We start from the raw sequence: 23658 nt of genomic DNA, 5'->3' as shown, positions 1-23658 counted from the left end.
TAGACGTTTTATTTCTCGATTGGAAAAGCAATCACTAAGAAAAAAAATCGAAGAGTCCGAAAAAAAATACTGCAACTAATAAAGGTAACAATAATTATTACAATAATCATTATAATAGTAAAATAATAATTACAATTGAATTATATTTAAATGCTTCAACACCTCTTAAAACAATAACATTCATTCCTTTATTATGCATACGTATATGTATATACACACGTATATACATATATATATATTATGGTTTACATTTCTAAGTGTCCATTCTAATCAACTGATTAAACGATCATTTCATGAAGTCATATTTTTGAACACAGTACACGATTGCTAAACACTTTCACTGTAATCAACAATGGCTTTTTACGTGTAATGTTTCTTATCTTCTGTTCCACGAAAATCCGGATTCTTTAATCATTATTTCACTTGAGTCTTGAGATGTTGCAAAAATTCGAAATAACTCAAGGCAGACTCGAAGCGATCCTCGACTAATCGTTCAATAAAGAGTGTTCTGAAGTGGCTATCATCTCTGAAAATTAAAAACGGGATTGCAAAGTGAGTATTTCGTTCATTTATATATAAAGAAATATGTCAAATTAAATGAAGATTAATTTTAAAATGGAAAATCAATAATAAATCATCATAATGTTAATTCATGGTTAATAACTCATATATTTTTAATCGCAATTTCTCAAACGACATGAACCTTTCGAAGCAAAATTTAACATAGCGTCTTTGACGACATTGGGAACTACTTATAACCTAAAAATTAAAGTTGGTAGAAAATGCTTAAAAACTTCGTATGTCCATTATTATAATCTAAGATGAAGGTCTACTTCGTGTCTAGAGTACCGAGTGACTATTTTTATACTAAACAATCGACTTACCGAATAATTTGTACAGAAACAGGGTAGGGTTTCTCCTCTTGCAAGCTAAATACAAAATTGCGTAAACTTTCGCTTTCGGGGGTCTCCAACTCTGGTAACTCGTACTAAAGGATAAAATAAAGTACATTTTTAAATCAAAAGAATATTGGTAACACGAAGAATTTCAAATTTAGCCTAATACTCACGAATTCTTCCGGTATCGAGGCAAAAGCAGACACCCCGAGCACGTTACAACAGAATGTGGGATGAATATTTTTGCCAATAAGAATCATAATTCGATCGCCAGCGTCCATTAGAAACGCGCCCCTTGAAAATATTTTCTCGGCGGAGAGATGCAGTCTAGGTGGTTGCGGGCAAAGCTTCCCGTCGACATCCTTCACCTCTTGATCCCCAAACGTGTGCACAGGATAGAGATCCGGATATATCATCTGGATCAGTTGGAACAACGGCAGAGTTTTCAGCTGACACATGGCGTAGACTCGATCATCGAGCCTTGTACTCGTTCCTGACCTGAAGGCAATCTATAACACAATATTTCATTTGGTCAGATACAACGAAACCATCCCTAGAATAACTAACCAGCTGGTACTTCTCGAAAGAATTATTTTTCACAATTTACGCTTACACATTTGAGCAGAGAAATAATGTATAGAGGCAGTAGTTTCAGACTTCCTGGAACTAGCAGGTCACCAGTCATCGTTGACTGAGACAATTTATAAGCTGACAACACATCGATAGCCACATTTATCAATGCATCCCTTGCATCGGATAAAGAGGACTGTTGGGACCTATCCACAGCTGTGAAAATATTAATAATAAGCCTAGTTTATTAATTACCTAAAACGTAATGTAACCTAAAGCGACATACGAATACAGGGGTAAACTTTATTTTTTTTAACCTTTTTTTCACGGAAAATTTATATTGTTCTAATCTACGTATCAAATAACATGCAGATATCAATTTTGAGTTTAGGAATCCATCCATTGAAAAGTTATTAAGCAAAAAAAGGTCCGAAAGCGACATAACTACATATGTCAAAATTCCGAACTCTTTTTTGCTTAATAACTTTTTAATGGATGGATTCCTGAACTCAAAATTGATATTTTTGCATGTTATTTGATACATAGATTCGATCAATATAAAGTTTCAATAAAAAAAGGTTTCCTAAGGGTAAAGTTCACATCGACTACGGTGACATTGGATCAACTACGCTGACATTGGGAACTACTTATAACTTAAAAATTGAATTATTCTTAGAAAATGCTTAAAAACTTCGATATCCATGAATATAATCTAAAACGAAGGCTACTTCGTGTCCAGAGTACCGAGCAACTATTTTTATACCACTTATGATTCGTATTTTCATGCCAATACGCGAGGTTTCCCATTCACCGAACGAAAAGGATCTTACCCATTTTCGAAAGTAGGCCTACTATGCATTGTTGATCAGCGGAATGAAGGACATCTGACAAATTCGAGACTACCGGTAAGCACAGTGTGTGTACCCTGATTCTTCTTTCACCTGAAACATATTTCTCCTGTTAACATAACGTTCAAATCGATCGGTATCCATACGAATCTTGCGCATAATTTAACCCTCAACCGTCCCTCATTTCTCCAACTTAATTTGTCCCTCGGTGTCAAGTTGGCACAGTGGTAAAAAATTAATATAATGAAGGCATAAATAGTTAAATTTGCAAATTCTTTAAAATAAAAATCATAAAGTCCTAAGTAAATTCGTCTACACATGACAGAATATCATAATTTCTTAGGAGAAAAATGTGTCAAATTAACACGAGGGACAGATCAGGGTTAAAGTGCTACATGTGGCCAATACCTTTACTCGATGTGTAAAGTAAAGCTGCCTGAAAACAAACGTTCTGAACGTCCGAGAGATTCTCCTCTATAGAAATCTGCATTCCAAAACCAGCATCTGGATTCACGTTCGGCAAACTCAGAAGATCAGTGGTTCTAACGAAGAAATTCCCGTGGAAAGTGTGAATACTCAAGCCACGGGTACACCGTATTCTCATCACTGCCTCGAAACCGATCTTTCTGGCGAGATAACGTCTCAGTATTCGGTCGAGTGTCTCCGCGTTCTGCGACTTCGCTCCACGGAATAACGGGATATGATATATGCAACCACCAGAAAATTTACAAATACCGGCTGTAAAATAAAATTCTCCCTTCGTGTCACGATTTCACATGAATGATGAACACAGGTGGATAATATTTTTGTAGTAACTCACAAAGTGTCGCTAAATCACAATATTGGCTATTCAACAGGAATAAATCGACCGTGATTTGCTGACCACTGCAGTCCAACGCTAATCTCTTGTAAAAATCCGTGACTGGATTTAAATGTGGCACGTCCTTGCTTGCTCTGCTGTTAGGGTCTTCCCTCGCTTGTAAACGTCCCGGGCCGACGTTTGGCAGGCAAGTTTGGAAAACTGTGACGCGTCCACCAGTTGGCGACTAAAATGAAATTGCAAACGTTTTAACACGTTCCATGCCCCGACCTCAATGAACCGCGACATAACCTTAAAACATTTATAGTGTACACCGGGCGAGCAAACTCGGCTTCCGCTAGAGGGAAAAGCGGCGTAAAAGAAAAATCTTCTACCACTTGGTAAATTTATTCCAGGTAGTAAAATAAATGGAAAATCGAATATTAATTTAGCATACATTTCAGTAATTCCAAATACCATGTGGTAGGAGGCCCTTTCCTTACGTTACTTTTTCCCCTAGTGGAAGCCGAGTTTGCACGTCAGTGTATATTGTATGATTGTTAACCCCTTGCCATACGATTTCTTTCACGACTTCCCTCTCAAGAATTACTTTATCGTTAATATTTTCCGAGACACAAAAGGAATTCTATTCTTATGACAAGTGCTACATTTATTCTAAACTTTACATGTTAATAGCAGCGAAAGAGTATTTCACGTCGACTCAAAGAAAACGAATAATATATGTATGTTTACTAAATTCCGTTTGAAATCATTATCACGTGTCTCTGACTCGATGTTGTAAAGCAAAGGGGTTAACAAAAATTGAAAATATGAATTTCATTCACTTCTATTGAGTAGTACAATGAGCTCTCACCATGAGCTTATACGCAGCTTGTAAACCCGCGCCCAAAGCACTGTTTGTATCGTGAGTCCCTTGGAATTTTGTGGGCAATTGAGCCAACAAATCTCGAACTAACTCCTCACGTTCCTTTAAATTGACTATTAAATTTTCCGGACACGGAAGGAAAACATCTGCAAAGAAATTCGTTATTCTTAAATTATACAACATAGAAATGAAAATACAAATATACAATAAATATGTAATAATCTATGTGTAATAAATATATGTAACCTTGATAGGTTTTATAAAATATAAATTCATTTTGGCCTAAATAATTGAAACTAATTAACTAAACTACAATAAAGACGAGTGAATTAACGGCATTTATCACTGTTCGGTTAAGCAACGCTTTCAGTAATACATATCTCGACCCAGAGCTACAATGTATTAAGTCTACTTTTTACAAAAATGACATTTTACATGTTTCCTGTATCAAATATTTCCCTCTTTCCGGCGGTCAAAATTATTTCGTTCTAAGCCGTCTAGTTATTAATATAGTTACATACTAGTCTAAAAATTATTTTCAAACACAACTATTTTTCAAACAGTGTGAAGTTCATCAGATAGCCATTCTTCATTCACCACATCATTTCTTCATATAGAGACTTGCCTTAAATCCATTCAATAGTTCAAGGGTAGTGATTGTTTCTCGCTCAATTCTTATCGAACGGTTTCGAAGCTACAAGGCTTTCACACCTTTGATTTGCTCTCCTCTCAAGTTTGAAAAGTGTGACTTAATATACTCTGACTCTGGGGTCCAGGATATGTGCCGGTTATATCAAAAAATAATTCAATACATTAACAAATAAATAGCAAATTGCACAATGTTTATGTTACTTTACCATCTATATCGAGCATAATCATTTCCTGAGGTTGAGATACGTTGTCCGGTATGCTGAAGAAATGTATTGCAGAGTCTACTGCCAAGAATCCGATCTGCGTTCTACCGTCACCTGGCAGCCTCAACAATTCTTCTGATATTGCATTGCACACTATATTCAAATAACCGCTTTCCACTGCCAATCTCGAAACGTCCAGAACAAACAAATATACAGCTGGCTGAGGTGGCCGTAACTGTGAGCATATTTATTTCAATTACGATACTACCCTGTCATCGGTATATTCAGTTGAAATTTTAACGATTTCTTACCATGTATTCGCTAGGTGCGATAAATTCGATTGTACTCGTTTTGACTTCCGGTCGTCTCGACGGGTCACCGTACGTATTCGTCACGGGATCGAATTGAAATTCTTCTGGCACTGAAAGCAGAATTTTGCATATGTGATTACAAGAATTTCGTAAACAATTCGGTAAACGGAGTGGAGAATTTCATGTGTAGTTACATTCGTTTATTCTGTAACAGATACAGCATTTCCATCTCTTCAAGTCATTGAAGTATACAAACGGATTGATGTACGTCCTACAAGCTCGACATCGCACTATCGTGCTACACTGTATTACTGGTAGGTGCTGGAAGTAGAAAAAATAATTCAAATAAGCAAATATGGTATATTATTTATCCCCATAAATATCTATATTTAGTTTACTGAAAATTGTGCGTAAAATGATTATAGTTAAATAACATACACGTACATTTAAGTCTTTGAACGGATGGATTAAAATTCCTAAAGGCAACCTAGATTTCTGTAGTAAAGAATTCGATTCTGGAATCTTGGTGAGTGTACAGCGAAAAATACTGAAAAAATGAATAAAGGATTAACCTAACTGAATTAATATATGTTTCTACAAGCAACTGATCCATAAACATAATGTATGTATAATTGTAGAGAAAGCTACTCACTCTGGACTACAATTAACACTGTCTGAAAATTCTTGAAGTTTAATTTTTGGTGGCTCTACTTTCTCCGAGGGTAAAACATTTCTGCATTGTAAGAGATCGATAGTCTCCATTCCCTGAAAGACAAATAACACATATTTTCTGATCAAAATAAAAAATTATAGAAGATTCTAAAAAAATTAAATCTATACAATGAAATTATAAATCGCAATTAAAATTATGAAATTGTAAAATTAAATTTATGCAAATATAAGCTTTTAAGGATTAGTTCGCAGAAACTGCGGTCTATTATTACTTGCAAGAATACGAGACAATTTCTAATTGCTTACCCATAGTTTATTGTATCCAGCTTGTGCAACAGTCATCATGTTCATTTGGTTGTTCAATTGGTTCATTTGGTCGGGATACTGTTCCGGGTATCTTTTGTTCATTAAATCTGGCTGCATGTTCATTGGTTGCATGTTCGGTTGCTGCGCTGGATACTAAAATACAAGTATAACATGTATTCGTTCCAACAAGAATTCTAGTAGAAAATATAAAATACTTAAATATTCAAAAAAAAACTTATTATAATAGATCTTTTACTAACACGTTCCGTGCCCAGTAGGCCCCCAATGGACTAAACAGAAAGTCACGCGAACAGGTCTTTCTTTTTTAAAGTTCCTGCGTTCACCTAGAACTGTACTAAACATATCCTCGGAAATTGTGATAACGTCTGGGCACAGAACGTATTAACATAAGCGTGTTCCCAACTGTGAGTTCTACCCTACTTGCGTAATCATTTTCGTTCGTCAATGAATCCCATTTACCAATTTTCTAGCTCTGACATAAGAAAAACATAATTCATACCGTCCTCTGTCCTGGATATCCCGCAGCTATAGTCGAATGTGGCTTTGCTTGCACCTGAGGCACACTTCCAGCTGCTGCATAAGGCATTGTGTTTGGTACAGCGGTGGCGTGTTGCATAACATGAGCGTTCTTTGCATACATTCTTTGTCCTCCGAAATTTGGCTGATAAACTGGCTGTCCCCTGGGCGGTTGTATAGGATTCGGAAACGACGGTTGCGTTCCTGGCACCATGTTCTCCTGACTGATAATTTTGTACGGTTTCGCTTCCAACGCTGGATTCGATGGCAAATTCTGATCGAACACAGCTACTGGTGGCTTCGGTGGTTCCACTTGTGGATTCGCCAAGTCATTTCTCTGAGGTGGCTGATGCTGTGTCGCTGGTACTTGATACTGGTTCTGGACATTGCTCATTGGTGGATACTGCTGGCTTTGGGGTAACCTTACTGGCGGTGGCATCACAGGATTCATTGGGTTCTGTTGGGGTAACCTTGCTGGTGGTGGCATTACAGGGCTCAGTGGATTTTGTTGGCCATTGATTGGAGGAGGCATTGGTGAACGAGGTAGAGGTGATCTATATTGATTATAAAGGTATGGAGTCGGAGATGGGTCTCTTGATGTTTCTCTGGATGGATCTCGCGATGACTGTGAGGATGGGGTGCCTGAAATTGAAATATACAATTAATATATTTATGGAAACATGTTAAAAACTTTACAACTATTATATTCATTATCTATTCAAAACTAGTGAACTGATTTTCCATCGGTCAAAATGGTTGAGAATCGAGTATTCTTCTCTACCGTAATATAATTGTAGTTTTCTGTACAGAAAGTCCCAAGATTTTCAAAAGGTTATGTAGGATATTTTGTTCAAAATATTAGCACAATTTACCTGTGAAGTTATAATTTGGAGACTGCATGCCATTATGGTGTGTCGCACTAGTCTGTCCATTTACCATCTGTGGAGGACCATTTTTCAGGCTACCCTCATTGCCATAAGAACGATATTGATAGTCTGTTGGTTGAGACATATCGCTGATTTCCAAACGTCGCTAAAGAAAAAGTTAAAAAACAGACAAGTCAAGACATTATGAGCTTGTGAGTGAAATTATTAAAAATAAGTAGAAATAAAAACAAATCAATTTAAGGACTATTCTTTTATTAACCAAAAATTTTGTCATTAGTAAAGTATATATCATACAGAGTGTTCGGCTACTGATGTCAGAAATTTTAAGTAGTATTTCTGTATGTCAAATTGAGACAAAAATCAAGAATAACAAAATTGCGTTAAAGGATTCGTTTAACTAAGTCTGTAAATAAGCTGTTCAACGCGTACTCACAATAGTCCAACACGTCAAATATTATCCACAAGTCGCGTTTTGTCACAATGTTGCTATTCTTGATTTTCATCAGTTCAATATATAGAAATACCCCTTAAAATTTCTGACAACAGCAATCAAATACTATGTATATATATATCATTCATTGTACAAAAAGATTAAAGTTTATCAAGTCATCGATAAAAGAAAAAACACAGATCCATATTTCATTTGTTATAGTTACTAATACACTCCTACATTGTAATTGTAAGAACAGGTATGTCAGTTCTTTGTGAACGCTACAACAGTATTTAATGTACATCTGCAAATGTCATAGATATCACAGACATGCACGTATGTTACACATTCATGTAGAAACATGAGTTTCAGAGAACACAACTAATATTACTTAGTGCATATCAGATAAAATTTGAATATCATAAATCTTCCAGGATTTCTTGTCTCAGACTATATACATATACATACCGTCACATAACACTAGAATGAAAACTACACAAATTCTAGAACTTTTTACAAAATACTAATCACACACTAATTCAAACAAAATCATGAGTAAATTATATTAAACAATTTTAACCTCTTAATATTAAAATACCAATTCTATTAAATACACAAAATCTCAAAATAAGAATTGAAAATCACTAAATAATCAAAGAACGAAATTACAAGACGATTGAGTAAACTGCATAACTACACATTTGTAAACACTAGATACTTCGTATTAATTATAACGAAATTTCAAAGTTCATTTAGTCGCTCGAACGAGAAAAAAAGCTTGGAGGATCTCAAAGAAATCTCATAAAAGCTCGGTTCTGGTGGAACTGACAGCAATGCAATTGAAGATAAACTCGTTCAAGGGGAACAATAAGACAGTGGAAACCGAAGGGGCAAACAGGTTAATAAAACCAGTAAATATAATCGAATAAAATAGCGATCAAAGTGAAACGAGTTCGCTATTGGGCGGTAAATACGTGGTTGCTCATCGGGCTGGAATTCACGGGAGATGGGAAAAATGAAAAATCTGCAATTCAGGATTTGGAGATTACCGTAGGAGGGGAATACAGTGACCACTGAACTTTTCGAAGATTAAAAGGAAGAGACTGACGGAAAGGTTAAAACGTCACGTCGATGTCGGGGTTGCTCGGGAGTCCCAAGTGCTTCCGTCCGATTTTCGGTTTGTCCGGAAAACTTTCTTACCTTTTCGACGAGGTTACCGCGGCAAAAAGAACGAAAAGTTTAGATCTCACTGCGCCAGGAGACGTGCATTGCACTTTTTACGGTGTAATTCGCCGTTAATTGTCGGAGAGACGTACCTCGTCGACGCGACACACAACATTACGTGGCAGCCCAGTTGATCGGGGCGCCATTTTCGCTTCGCGGGCCGTTTCTGAACCAAACATTGTTGGAATCATTAATTTACAAGACCCGACGTCAAATTAAACAATCTTTGACATCATAATTCTTTTCAACTCTTACGTTTCTTTATGTAACCTAGAACAGGTCTGGGTGAAACATATAGATTATAGAGCCAACGATAGATAAATTATTTTTGCGTGTCGACGCATGAAAATGCAATAGTATTTTGTTCGCGTGAAAAAACTTAAGTGATTAGTATTTATAGCCTGCGGACGTTTATGTAAAAGATTTTTATAGACTAATTCGAAGACCCTGAAAGTCAGGCGGGAATTCGAGCAATCATTCGGGTTACAAGTGCAGGAGATCCGCCGTTATTTTTACAAATATCTGAAAGGACAAAGGGGGGTGGAATAATTGAAAAAGAGCGAAAGCGATTAGTCACCCGCCCTTTGTATTTAGTCTCGACGCATTCACATTTATTACATTTAAAAATATAAAAGCTGAGGAAAATATTTCTGTTATTTGTTTGATTGTTTCTTAAACGATAAGAAATTAAATCTTGCACAGCACTCCAGTTTTATTATAAAGCTATCCTTTACACTAACTTATCAATGTTCAAACATTTATAAGTAAAACACTTTGTAATTTAAAATAACTTGGAAAATATATGCAATCTATAGACAAATAAGTGTATAGAACAATTTTATACACTGGAAATAGTAGAGATAATAAGACTTGCTCGATTATCCAAAGTTATCATTTATAGATTTATTATAATGTTAATTTCATAATTGGTCGGATAAATGTTATAATTTGGTCAATTTCCTAAAAGTACACACACACATATATTTTTTTCGTTTTTCAGATTTAGCTTAGCTGACTAAGCTTTAGTACTTTTTTTCGTAGTCAATTGTCATTCATGTTAAAAGGTGAATGATGCACCCAGTTAATGTACGTATAAAGTAATTACATTCATTTCAATGTAATGAGTCTGTAACTGAATCTTCCCAACGATTCGATCGGATTTTACAGCAGAAATAAATAATAAGAATGCTGACTTTAAGTAAAAATAATGTTCGCCGACGTTTCTTTCTTTTTATAGAATTTCTTGTCGCTCATAGTTATGACACGCTTTACAAAAATATTGCTTCTGATATGAGACAGTTATGTAATAGTTGTCATATCGAAATACGATGACTCGTTTTCATCTAGGAAGAAAATTTTACGATCCGTTTGCTCGTCCCTTATAAGAGTTCAAACACTCGTGTCCTGCCTCTTATTCAATCGAGTTTCTCACAAATATTTTGCAATTTATTTTCCACAATTGAGTCCCATTGGTCTTCTGCCACATTCTGACACAGAGATTTTAAATTACTTTCTCGAAGGTGTTCTCTTAATGTGTCTGAAATTTAAATAAAATTTTCACGTACTTCCAATCGTATATTTAAATTTTACTTGTATATCTTTTAAAATAGTTGGAAGATACCTGAATTAACCATATTTTCCAATAAGGACACAGCATTGTACAGAATCGGTGCTTCCAAATTATTTGCAGTTTCAAAGAACCTGCAAAGTTTCTCTCCTACTTCAGCCTCTAGAAGACACTTTTCACATTCTGTTAAACAGCTCGTGGTCAATACCATTAAACTAATCAGAGCTTCGATTTGCATTAAAATGTGCTGTGACGTTAACATTTTCAACAGGTGCGGGACTGCCCCATGTTTTATCATCGGAAGTGCAATCTCCTTATTCCTGAGATAAAAATTTTAATACGTTAATCACAGTGGAAGATTTCAGCAAAATATATACAAGTGTACTTATAAAAATCAGTTGACCTGCTATTATTAATCAGCCAAGCGATCAAACGATTCGCTTCACCCTGAACCCCAGGATGCTCTTCCACTTCGCACCACTCAACGGTCTTCTTTATTAAATCACTTCTCTTTCCCAAGTGCATAGCAGCTTTGCCTGCAACAAATTTATCATTGCAAATTCATTAAAGCAGCAAGGATAACAATTCTGTGCAAATCTACCAAAGTAACAAAAATTATTTGGTGAAATGTTGAAAGTTTTTAAAATGCAATCTTACATTGACCATCGATAACAATCCTCAAAGTTCCCAACAGTTTAAAAACCACAGGGTACGATGGAATATTCAACATCGGGTATAAAACATCTATCAATCCATCGTTCAATATTACAGGCTTGTTGTCCGCAGGAATTACAAGATTCCTCAAAGCGCTGAGCAAAGCGTGCTGAAACCTAATGTCTGCAGTGTCCGTATTATTATCCTGTAGTAGTTTAAGAAGACTCCTGTGAACACCTTGCGTAACCATGAGCTTGCAATGGGCATCGCTGCGCGCGAAATTGCCCATCGCTAATACTGCTGTGATTTGTAAATCTTTGTCTCCGCTTTCAAGCCACTCGACTAACTTCTTATACACAACACCCTTACTGTTATCATACAAGCTGTTCATACTCTCGTCTAAAAACGGAAAAGAAAGGAAAATATTTACATTCTAATATTTCTCGTGTACAAATCCCTTATTACTAATAACGCAAGATAGTATTTACTTTGCGTAACGCGATTCTAAAATATTCAGTAGTCGTGACTAAAGGAAAAGAAAATCATTCGTTGCATATGATAACCGACTTTCTCGGAACCAATATAAATAAATTTTCGCAATAATAAAAAACTATAATATGTTGAAAGGGGCTTTGTAAAAAGGCAAATATCATTTTAAAAAATGTCGCAATTTTGAAATTATTTCTTTTTAATAAACTAGCTTCTTTTTACTGTTTATAGCTTATGTTCTTTCATTTAATCTGGATTTATAGTGACGTTTAGATTAGGTTTTAGTTACAAATTTAACTTGAAATTAAAGATACTTATAATTCTTTGCGACACTTTTAAAAATATTTTGCTTCTTTAGACTGCCCCTTTCGATATATTAAAGTTTGAAGAAGATCGAAGATACCGATCGAATTGTAACGGTAAATCGAAAATGCGTTATTAGATGTACCTCCAGTTAAGACAAGAATAATTAGATTGCAAGCAATTTTTAGGACTGATCTGGCCTCTTCGTCAGTGCAATACGGACTGTGCTTCTCCAAAAGCTTCAGCAACAATTCACAGACACCTGCTTCTGCGAGCAGCAACTTTGCGTTCTCTAAAATTTAAATATGTATCAACCTCTCGAAAAGCGTTAGGAATAATAGTTGTATATCAATCGATGTACCATTTTCTGCCTGACCATGAAGAAGTTCTAAGCACATCTCAGAAAGTTCCGACGATGTGTCGCTCGCGAGAATATCTACCAAAATTTTCGTGAGTCTTTCATCTAGGAACTCTGTACTGGCGTCATTCAATATTCCTAATATCAATAATGCATGCATTGCTGATTCTCCACCCACAGTGCCATCGATCTCCAGAACACTGCATATAATAGGTACAGTTTCCTGTTGCAATGCCTAAGAAAGTTTTCCTACAGATTAACATATTAATTATCACGAATGCACTAGTATGTTATTCGAACAAGTTATATTAAGTGCAACGGTGTATTAGCAAGATGGTCATCATATTTGTAGGGATTTATTTTTGCATACTTAATCCTTGCTCAGCGATTCCTGAGTCCATTTTGAGCCCAATTCAACATGCCTGTCTTCCAAGGGTTTAATCTCATGACACCAAGGTTTTATTTTTATTATAAAAATGGTGATTTTAAACACATACTAGTACATTAGCGGTATGTAATGCAATTTTTTCTACCAATACTAGCATGTATGAGATAATTTGACTGCTAACAATTAACATGACAAGGAATAGTTGTGGGCAATGAGATAATATATTCTATACCTCCTTGATAATGGATGACCGGTCGATAAGAAAATTCAAAAGAAGACCTGCCGCCACATTGCGGAGAAATGGAGCACCGTCCAAGTTTCTTAGTGTAACACTCTTCTCCAATACTGCCAGGATTGACCTTAATCCATCTTGGTCTTCGACAAATTTCTTGCCATTTTCTGCAATGATTTTATAGACGAAAGGAATTAAGAAAAGTTAGAAACTCTACCGACATAATACCATTTAAATTCTTGTTACCAACTGACTCTGTGGATAAACTATGTAATTCACATTCAATCTTTTTCTTTACAGACAAATACAAATAAATGTATGTGTAAAATGTGGTAATTTAAAGTTTCTAGACTCCAGCAAATTATACATTAATCGAAAGTTATTACAATTTTACCAATGAGAAGAAATCCTAAGAATACTATATTATAATAATAATGACTTTAATGTCAGTTACATACATGAACAAAATTTTGGTCATTAGGGATTAAAGATCCCTACCATTCTCGTAACAAATATTTCCCAAAGCCCTGGAAGTTTGTGTTAACACATCAACACGATCATCTTTTAACAGATTTATCAGTGCATTCACTATGTCCATGGTAGTGCATTTCTCTCTTCCTCGTTCACTTTTGGCAATTTCTGCGATTGCCTTGGCAGTCTTTGCAATGATTTCTTTGGATTCATGATGCAACAATGTTAGAAAGACATCGTCCACTGTGAACTCTGTAGATTCTAAGAGAAATAAATAAAGTTTGTGTTGCGAAGAATTATAAAAAGAAAACGAATAATCATGGATCGGCTAAAGCAAATCTACAGAAAGCAAATAGAAGGTGTTCCAGATGTGTATCAAAATATTTTAAGGGATGATAATTATTATTAAAATATACCTCCAATAGAAGTTTTGCTAACATTGACAATAGAATCTAAAACTTGGATAATATCTTCAATTTCTTTCTCCGATTTTACAACAAATCGCAACTCCTCGAGTAACTTTGCAATATTATGCTTTAATTCGCCTGAAACAGAAAATAATTTAAGCATTACTACTCTACGGGTCTCTATGTGGAAAAATGTGTTCAAGTTTTTTCAAATTTATGCTTGAAACAAAATAATGTAAAGGAAAGCGAATGATCTGTCATTAAATATTTTGACATCAAGTGTTTCATACTGGCAGATAGATTGATGATGTAGTTCCATTTGTTATCTATAAAATAATTATAAAATTTCTGCCATACCTTCCATCATTCTTATTTTCCCAGGTTCAAATGTTAAGTAAATAAATTTTGTTCTAAATTAATAGTAATAAAATTTATTTAACACCGAACAGCATCTTGAAAGAATCTTCCATGAATTGTAAACATTCAGTTGAGGAACATCATTTTTCGTTTACGGTACTAGAAACACAAAATCTTACTGAAAAAAATAACTATGTATGAAAATAATTAGATACAGGAAAAGAATTTTTACAAGATACATGTATTTATTAATTCTAATCTTTAACATTTAATCAGCTACATTCTAATACGTATAAATGTTTAATTTCTGTAAGTGGATTATAAAAATCAGGTGTAAACATTTTTCATGTTGGATATCATTATCACCATCAATCGTTGGTGTGAATTTTTCTCATGTTGGCTGTCGTTGTAAACAATAACCAACCTGAAAAATGTTTACCCTATATTTCTGTAATTCATTCACAAAATCAAACATTATTTGTTTTAAAATTATTACTAATTGAAAAACATGTTTGAAAGCAGAAAATGTTAAATTATAATTCCAAATACAATTCATAACTTGCGAGAATGAGTAAGAGAGTTAGCCGTTTAATGAGTTTTTCTTTCGCGAATTGTCATGTTAACTTTAATGAATTTTATTCATTTCAATTTCAGTAAAAAAAAATTATTCGGATATTTTTATTCACCATTTTTAATTAGTGCATAGTGTATATATCTATCCAAAAATAGACAGTTTGTGGTTCACACAAAAACCGCTAAGCATGGCCGCAATTTCATAAACCAAGTGATATTTTTCGACTTTTTACGGAGATTTTCCAAAAATCCGTAACTATTTCCGCAATAACGCAATACATTTTAATAATTCACACAATAGATTATAATGTAAATCAACAATTATGCCTGACAAAAAGACAAAGAGCGACAAAGAACGTTTTTACGGTAGGTTTGTGTTAAAATTCCACCAATTTCTTATATTCCACTTAATTACCAATTAATTATTACCTACAAAATTAAATTTGTATAAAATGTACCGAAACACAATGACTTTCTGTCATGATCAATCAATTAAGGCTTGACTGTGTTAAGGTTAACTCATAAAGGGAATTCATAATTTGTGTCAAACGCGAGAAAGTATACAAACAATATTTGATACAAGTCCGTAGAAAGAAATTCTGACATTGCAAATTGTAATTAAAATTTGTAGGTGTCCTTACAGTGAAGGCATTGTTATTCTTTACCAATATCATTTGTTTATATAATATATTATTTCCACTGACTATATATTACAGCACTTTATCCTAGAAAATATGATATTGTATCAATTTTAATAAGTTTGTATTTTTACATTACAGCTACAATGTTCATAAGTAGTGCGGCAGGAATCTCAGCTCTGTTTGGTTTCTGTAGTGCATTAGCGTCAGCCAAAAAACGAGATACAAAGAGCTTCGACGTTGGATTCATGGGAGGGAAAGGTTTTCCAGAATCAGGAGCATCGCTCGCTACAAGAGCCCTTCTTTGGGGCTCAGTGTGGGCAATTAGTGGCTGTGGTTTGCTCTTCTATGGAATCTGGAAACTTTCCGGTGCTACTACAGCAGAAGAATTTCGATTAAAAATGGGGTCTATCTTGCCACGCATACCAAAGAATAATCCTCCTCAGAGTAGAACTGAATTTGAAAACCTTACTGATCTGCTTAGATATGTTTCCGAAGAATGGGGTAAAGAAAAGTAATCCCATTTAAAAGTTACAATAAAAACAGAAAAATAGTCACTGTAAAGCATTTTTTATTTATAAAGGTACTTGAAAAAAATCCACGTGAAGTGAAGTTTGAAGAACACTGAAATGCACGAAACTGAGTATTCATTATCTTTAAATAAAATAAACATTTTCGCCGGTTGTAGGCAGTAATTAACAGCCATGTTAGAATGACCATAAAATATTTTATGATTTATACTTCAGGGCATACCTCTGTTGACTTAACACATTAAGTTATGTTTAGTTTATCGATATGGAAGAGAACTGCCACATTTAAAGTCTGTAAATACCATGTTACTAATGAACTAAAATTACGAGTAAGATTCATAATGCAATGAATTCTGTATTGTATGTACATAATATTGTATATATTATATGCAGTAACGAATTTTATACTATATAGTTCGATATAATATGAAAAACTACTATGTTTGAATTCTGAAAGTAGAATGATGTGTATTTTTATAGAAATAAATTTTGAAAATTAAACAACTGTATTATTATGTTCCTGTGCAGGATATTACATAAGTATGTATTTCAAGATATACAATTGAAATTGGGTGAAATCTAGAAAATTGACTGAATGTTTTTTTTCTACAATTTGTTTCCTAACGAAACCGGGGGAAAAAAATTCTCCTAAGGAGAGGAATGATGGAAGTCCATTCGGACTATTTTTTTTAGCTCAATTTAATTGTTTTTTTATTTGATATTTCCATGACATTCGGGACAGGTGATACGTAGCTACGTAAACGCAAAATGACGACTAATAAACTAAACAATGAATCATTGTACAAATACTTCTGTTTTATCATATACACGCTTTATTACATTTTGGTAAAGATATTATGATATAAAAAAGTACTTTAAAAACCTAACTAAAAGGTACCAGAAGAACTGCAAATCCTAAAAACTCTATTAACGATTTATTAATACATAAGACATTGGTATTCATTATGTCCAAAGAGCAGATGATTTACATAGATATATTTAGACTGAGTATTTTATGTATTTACACATTTACATTAAACTGAAAGCTGTAAAACACACTGGAATGAGAATTATAGCAAAGATTACTGTAGCCTTTTCATTTCTTTCATATATGTATAGTGAAAATGGGAATTTATATAAATATTCACAGACCAGATATAATGGATCAGTGAAAAATGATTATATATTGATACAATCATCAATAATACTGTGACAGCCTCTGCGAAAATAAACTATTCTGAGTTTACTTTAAGTCCCCAGTACAATGAACTATTCTCAGTTTACTTTAAGTCACCGGTGTACTAAGATTAATAGTATGGAACCAGAAAAGTAGCCAGCATACATTGTTCATGTACTAAAGCAGGTTGAAAGTGACAAAAATAAACGTAATAAATTAATGAGATGCGCATTCCTAACAAAGGTATGTATTTATTCTGTCGCTTGTGATTATCATTATAATAACATTTCCATTTATATCCTTCTTTGTAGGCGTAATAGTTTAGTAATTACCATATCAGTGAAGCATAGGTGAAACTTGCTACGCGTCATGCAAAATTTTTTCGCAACCAAAAAACGTGATAAAAAAAAAGAGACTGGGGAGTCAGACTTCCATGCAAACGGAGGTTCTTAAGAATGATATTGTTTTTTAACTGTCTGAGATCAAAACAAATCATACACAGCAGTAGATCATTGACCGGGTAACTTTTGTATGTGTAAACATGCAGAATAATTCTGAAACTGATAAAAAATTCAAATTATATATGATGTGTAGAAAACATATTACAATATTATAGACTATACATTGTTTATAATCCTATGTACGGCGAATTATGCACCTGTAATAAAGTCATCATTTTTTTTTTGTAGTTAGAACTTTGTAATATAAATGTTGAATATTTTAACAACGCTGGCTACTTGATCATTCGTGAGTAAATCAGCCAATACAAAAGGCATTATAGTGTAATGAAAGATCGTTTCGGCATCTTCTTCGGTAAGTTATGAACTTAAAAGATTTAACGACGTATTGTTTAATTTACGCTAATTTAACATTCGTATACATACAATGTCAAAGTGAAAAAGAGAGATTAATCTAATTTCCACAAAATTTGCTATAGTTTATGTTCGATTTAAAAAATCCCTTAATGGGAAAAATGAATCTCTATTTAATTTCTGTTACTGTCAATTTACACGAAGATCCGGTGAATTGTAGCTACTTCGTCTGGTTGAAATCGTGCTCACTGATGATGACACCGTAAAAGGTCGTTCAAGGTCACGGGAGGTCACAAAATAAACCGCCACATATTTACTCACACGTCGTATGGAAGATCGCTTGCATCCCCAATGACCTTGATAATTCTTTTAATCAGTCACGTGAACATCTTATCGTTTTCTCTCCTATCTTCCAGTTTCGTCGATTTTTCCTGACCTTACAATACTTATCAGCGTTTACATTTTAGACAAACAATCATCTGATAATATCCATATTACAAAATTACTATGTAATTCAAGTATCCTCTTTTTACCGTGAAATTGAATAATCAGACTTTTTTACATAATAGAAATCAGTGTAATACAATAACTACATGAAAAAATATCTGTGATAAATAAATGTGTAAAAATAGATATTATAATATACGAGACTTATATATACAAGTACCCATTTTTGTAAGCTAATTTTTGTTTATAAAAACACGTTACTAGAAGCATAGTAATAAAATAAGAATGAAATATTAGTCACCACGAAAGAACATCACGAATTTATAAATAAAAACTGAATTACAATAATTTTGTTTATCTACTTTCTTAAAATGAAATCTCTGGTAAAAATTAAAAAATATATAATCACATTATATTATTAGTTAGGGGATCAATTTCATAATAACAACATATATTAATTAATTTCTTCAGTTGATAAAAATAACTGTGTAGTCCAAGATAGGATACAGCTATTACTAGTAATGGTGCTAAGAATTAAATACTAAAATCATTGAAAAGAAATCTTCTAGATTAATAATATTAGGTTTAAAATTTCTATTTAACATTCAAGTAGTTATTTTACTTTTAATTGTATTCGAAGGTGTCAATTTAGATTAAATAAACGACCCTGGAACCTTCCTATGATTGTAGTGTCGTCATCAACATTCTCCTTGACGCTTATCCCTGAAGGTGACATTCCTCGTCACCGTAAAGCTACCAAAGATACCTATGTCGCCGTATCCTCGTATAATTTATTCGAACTTCGACTACGTAAGCGTATGTGACGTCACGGAATTTCGTCAGGCGGCACGTTTTTCCTACGATCGATTCCCGGAAAAAAGTTCGTGTTTTTCATCGTAAAATATTAATATTGACCTCTGAATTCACACAGGTGGCATTAATAAATTGCACGAGAAACAACGTTTATCCGAACTCCATTTTAATGCTGGCAATACATAATTATTTCAGAGTTCGAAGGTTACGACTTTTGCTGGGAACCTGAAAAAAAATCCAACCCCCCCCCTTTTTTTACGTCGATTTTTATGATATTTACCTAATGTTTCAACGGGGGGAAAAAAATCGAGTACGGACAGCGAACGCGCATGGAATCATTTCTGGCGGCCATTTTGTACCTCGTGAAATGCTCTGTTTAACCGTGATACAGTTAAAACAACGAAATCAACTTTCTTTATTACTTTGTTCTGTTCCTTCTCTCTGAAAATCGAGAAAATTGTGGATATTGCGTATCATTTTGAATGATAATTGAATGGAATATTCTTGAATTCTGATTATTAACCTTGTGGACTGACTGTGCTAAATTTAAAAATTAATTTCAAATTTATAAATTCATGGCATACATCTATAAACAATTGTTCATCTAAACGTAGTACTTTTACTCCAGTCGTTGTTTTTCGTATTTTGTTAAATTAAATCATGTAACGTTTGTTTTGTTTCATGGTTACCTACCGAATAAATTCTCATTTACTTGTGTTGTAAGAATACTTGTCCGATAAATTATTTATTAAATAATGTATTATTTATCAAACAACGTTTCCACTGAATTGATTCGTTATTTTCATCGATCAAGTATTTATGTCCTTCATCGTTTCTTCCTGTTTTAAACGAGACGTGTCTAAATTATAATTAAGGTTTTCCTTTTAAATTGTTTTTTATTAGTCCAAAACTGTATTTATACGATTCACCACATTTTTAAGTTAGAAAACGTAATTTCGGCTGGATCGGAACTACCGAACAGAGAACACCATTCGTTTACCCGATAATAATTATAGTAAGACCGCGAATTAATAATTTAAACCGCAAAACAGAACAATCTGAAGTTATAATATGAACGTATTCATACATAAGGAAATTGGCGGAACCACAAAATAATTAATTCCGTAATCCCGACAAATGAAGAAGTAAACAGTTTCGCAACTCCCGTCACAACTAATTATTATCATTAACATGCAACAGTCATATATGTATAGTGAAAAAAAAGGTATACGTAATACCAGGTAATAACAAACGAACTCACATACAAACGTTCTCACGTCGCGTTCCTCTCATATACACGCAACCATACAACCATTTTCTTTTTTTTTCTTTGCGCCTATTATATTGTGTCTACGCATGTATGTTCCCCCTGCAGTAATTCGCAGTATTAAAACAAAGTTAAAAATATAAACGGATAGAAACTAGATGAAATCGTATCTAATCACCATTCCGTTTCTATTTTGTCCCTGTTTTTCATTTTTACTTTAAATCTACGTCGTAACCGCCCAAAATTCATTTGTTCCTAAACATTTAGGCAGTTTACTGTTTTTCGTTGTTTACTCGGAGTTTCGTTGCTCTATTTCTTAATCGATACAAAATTACACGTCTGAACACTTTTCCACTCGAAAATTTGGTTATTCAGCCTTCCTCTTAAAGAATTCAAGAAAAGTAAGAAGGCGTTGCGAATTGGTACCGGAAGTGGTCGTAACAAACATCAACACGAACTTTCAATTTTAGTTATGCAATCATTCAGAAATTTTCCAAGATAAAAATGACATTTTTCGTACAATAAATATTTAATTTCCGTTTAAAAAGAAGTTCAGGAAACATGAAAAGTCTATCGACAGATTTTCGACCGTTATTTAACCCTCGAACGGTGAATCATCTGAACATGTGAGTCCATTTTGACCCATAAGAGGAATCGTGATATTTACCAATAAAAATAATTTCTGTGAGAAAATTGTGATCACGATTTATTTATGTATTCCTATAATTTGTTTCTAATAAAATATGGTATAGGTTATATACTGTGTAAGGTTGACAGCATGCAAAGGGTGGGTGTCGTCATTCACCGTGCGAGGGTTAATCGTTGGTTCGAAGCTTACTAAATAACCCCTGGTAGGTGAAGTGTACTCGAAACTCTTTTTTTTATTTTATTAACTAAATAACCGTTTATATGTTACTCAATTGTCCACTAAAAAACTATCTTCTTCGAAAAAGAATTTTCTAACCTGAAACTGTTCATGACGCAATAACAGTTGCCAGTGACATAAAGGTGCCGCTTAATTGTTAGGTTATCTGTACCAACGAGAACGCAGCGTCTCGAAGCTAATACACCTGTACGTTGCGCCTAGGGAAACATCTCTTTCATCAGGAATGCACATGGTTCAAATGTCCACTCTTTTTTCCACTTTCTTCACAATTGCACTTCCAAGTCAAGAAATGCAATTTTCGACGAACTGATCGCTTAATCGTAGTAATTAGTGGCAATGATACCGGCACAGAAGGTGGTAAATCGATTCAGATCGATACTCTCGAGATTTCTACGATCGATAATTAAAAACCAAGTATTTGCAATAATCGCCTGACTTATTCGTAAACTGTAAATATAGGTGGAATAATCCAAATATGATCTCAATGCTTGAAGGATCATTGACACTAAGAAAACAGTCAATTTAATATTCATTAGTTCATTCATGAAATAGGAGAACATCACATTTACAGCATTCTTGTGTACAGAGTAATAACACTTGAAATTACCACCTTCATTTGCATGTGGGACAAAGAATTGCGTAAGTAGGATTCAAATGATTTACATGAGATGAAAGACAGACCAGAGGACCTATTTGTTTGCAGGGAGCATTGACAATCAATGTAAATAAACAACTGTGTGAAATGTATAATTTTCTTTAAAAAAAGAAAAAATATTTTAATCCATTATACGGCACACTAGCTAATTTTTCTAAAGATGATATACTTGAAAGGGTATATACCAGTGTGGTAACTTCAAGAAATCACTATAATTTGAATCTATGTAACTGTCATATGTATAAAGTTTTCTTTAATAATAAGCCCAACAATTAATATAATATTCCTGTCAATTTTATGCTTACTAAGTATCATTATAATGATCTTAACATTAACATAACAATAAGGTAATGAATAAAACGGTCTCACACTTGAATTGTTATAAAGAAAGATTGTTCTTTATTGCAAATACTTTTATTTATCCCGTTTTAGTACGTATCTTTGTATTCATCCCCGTTTTGTACAACAAATTTACAACTAGAGAATTATAAATTCATTGCCGGTTTAAGGACTTCCCTATAAAATCGCAATTCTGTTCTCCATTTTATCCTAATGTGCATTAATACTTTTGACATGCACGCATCCAGCACATTGGAACCTCTGTTTTATCCGCCAAACGATAACACGGCGAATTCGCGACAGTTATTGTAATTAATGTTATTTCAATTAAATAAATAATAAGAGACATGCTTGATTACTACTCGTTTGAATTCAATCCATCAGGATGCCAAACAACGGGCGTCCTGATAAATCGAATCACTGTCTTTCGTTGGACTGACTTTCCACCTCGGTATCTCTACCGAAGTTTCATATATTATTTATAAATAAAAATAGAAATGAACAAAAAGAAGCACACATTTGGGTTTCACGTGATCCCTACACTTGGTTCCTGTAGAAAACCTGTTTACATATAAAACTTGTGTGTATGTGTCTCTGTGTATGTGTGTATAATTATTTAGGACTATTCATAAATAATCGTTTAAATTATAAATACAAGTACGCATACAGGGTTCACGGGCTTCTGGTACGTTTCCATAGTTCAGATTTGTGCGAATCAGGAGGCGATTGGTAATTTCTGGAATAAGTCTGTGTGTTTTTTGGGTATGCGTGGTTTTGTGTGTGTGTGTGTGTGTGTGTGTGTGTGCGCGCGCGCGCGCGCGTGTGCGTGTGTGTTCCAATTGGCCTGTTTAAGAGGGGAAAAAGTACATAAATCATTTCCAGTATGGAAGTGCGCGTCGATCAGCGGCGTGGACAAATGTTTCGAGTGTTTAAAATTAACGTTTCAAACACGCTCCTGTTTCAGCCAACAAATGTTTTCTCTCTCTCTCTCTCTCTCTCTCTCCTCCGCATCCCCTCTCAATCTCTCTCTCTCTCTCTTTCTCTCTCCTGTTTCTGACCATGCGACTAGAATATA

At 34.0% G+C, this 23658-nt stretch overlaps 3 protein-coding genes across 4 annotated transcripts; 1 reads left to right on the top strand and 2 right to left on the bottom strand.

Annotated features, from left to right (window-relative positions):
- Positions 1-414: 414 nt before the first annotated feature.
- LOC107189354 (protein transport protein Sec24A) lies at positions 415-9337 on the bottom strand. 2 transcript variants are annotated; one of them, XM_015577873.1, is made up of 17 exons: positions 9197-9337; positions 7552-7711; positions 6663-7321; positions 6143-6295; positions 5817-5929; positions 5609-5711; positions 5359-5485; positions 5165-5274; positions 4857-5088; positions 3988-4145; positions 3135-3360; positions 2723-3052; positions 2297-2407; positions 1510-1682; positions 1070-1405; positions 885-988; positions 415-526 (listed from the first exon to the last, which is right to left on the bottom strand). In XM_015577873.1, exons 2-17 carry the CDS (start codon positions 7688-7690, stop codon positions 415-417), a joined length of 3186 nt encoding a protein of 1061 aa, XP_015433359.1. In that variant the 5' UTR covers positions 7691-7711; positions 9197-9337. The 2 variants fall into 2 exon arrangements, with proteins under 2 accessions (XP_015433359.1, XP_015433366.1); XM_015577880.1 differs by having other exon boundaries at positions 9313-9337.
- A 1263-nt stretch (positions 9338-10600) lies between these two features.
- On the bottom strand, positions 10601-14456 carry LOC107189271 (rap1 GTPase-GDP dissociation stimulator 1-B). The gene is made up of 10 exons (XM_015577769.1): positions 14447-14456; positions 14099-14227; positions 13710-13943; positions 13212-13378; positions 12595-12826; positions 12379-12525; positions 11445-11840; positions 11191-11323; positions 10842-11107; positions 10601-10757 (listed from the first exon to the last, which is right to left on the bottom strand). The coding sequence occupies exons 1-10, from the start codon at positions 14454-14456 to the stop codon at positions 10636-10638; spliced, it is 1836 nt and encodes a 611-aa protein (XP_015433255.1). The 3' UTR covers positions 10601-10635.
- Positions 14457-15196: 740 nt separating this feature from the next.
- On the top strand, positions 15197-16464 carry LOC107189713 (transmembrane protein 242). Its single transcript, XM_015578312.1, has 2 exons — positions 15197-15385; positions 15799-16464. Exons 1-2 carry the CDS (start codon positions 15343-15345, stop codon positions 16173-16175), a joined length of 420 nt encoding a protein of 139 aa, XP_015433798.1. The 5' UTR covers positions 15197-15342; the 3' UTR covers positions 16176-16464.
- The last annotated feature ends 7194 nt before the right edge of the window (positions 16465-23658 follow it).

This window comes from Dufourea novaeangliae, unplaced genomic scaffold (assembly GCF_001272555.1).
Source record: "Dufourea novaeangliae isolate 0120121106 unplaced genomic scaffold, ASM127255v1 scaffold23, whole genome shotgun sequence".
NCBI lineage: Eukaryota > Metazoa > Arthropoda > Insecta > Hymenoptera > Halictidae > Dufourea > Dufourea novaeangliae.
The sequence above is the reverse complement of the archived record's forward strand: the minus strand, read 5'-3'. Positions and strand labels throughout refer to the sequence as shown.

Excerpts from the sequence above, each read along its gene's own strand:
- LOC107189713 (XM_015578312.1), top strand. The coding sequence starts at position 15,343 with ATGCCTGACAAAAAGACAAAGAGCGACAAAGAACGTTTTTACG. Across the intron at positions 15,386-15,798 it reads CGACAAAGAACGTTTTTACG|CTACAATGTTCATAAGTAGT; the intron begins GTAGGTTTGTGT and ends TTTACATTACAG.
- LOC107189354 (XM_015577873.1), bottom strand. The coding sequence starts at position 7,690 with ATGTCTCAACCAACAGACTATCAATATCGTTCTTATGGCAATGAGGGT. Across the intron at positions 4,146-4,856 it reads GATTATGCTCGATATAGATG|ATGTTTTCCTTCCGTGTCCG; the intron begins GTAAAGTAACAT and ends ATTTCTTTGCAG. Across the intron at positions 989-1,069 it reads CCTCGATACCGGAAGAATTC|TACGAGTTACCAGAGTTGGA; the intron begins GTGAGTATTAGG and ends TTTATCCTTTAG.
- LOC107189271 (XM_015577769.1), bottom strand. Across the intron at positions 13,379-13,709 it reads AAATATTTGTTACGAGAATG|AAAATGGCAAGAAATTTGTC; the intron begins GTAGGGATCTTT and ends AAATCATTGCAG. Across the intron at positions 11,841-12,378 it reads TATTCTTGTCTTAACTGGAG|ACGAGAGTATGAACAGCTTG; the intron begins GTACATCTAATA and ends TTCCGTTTTTAG.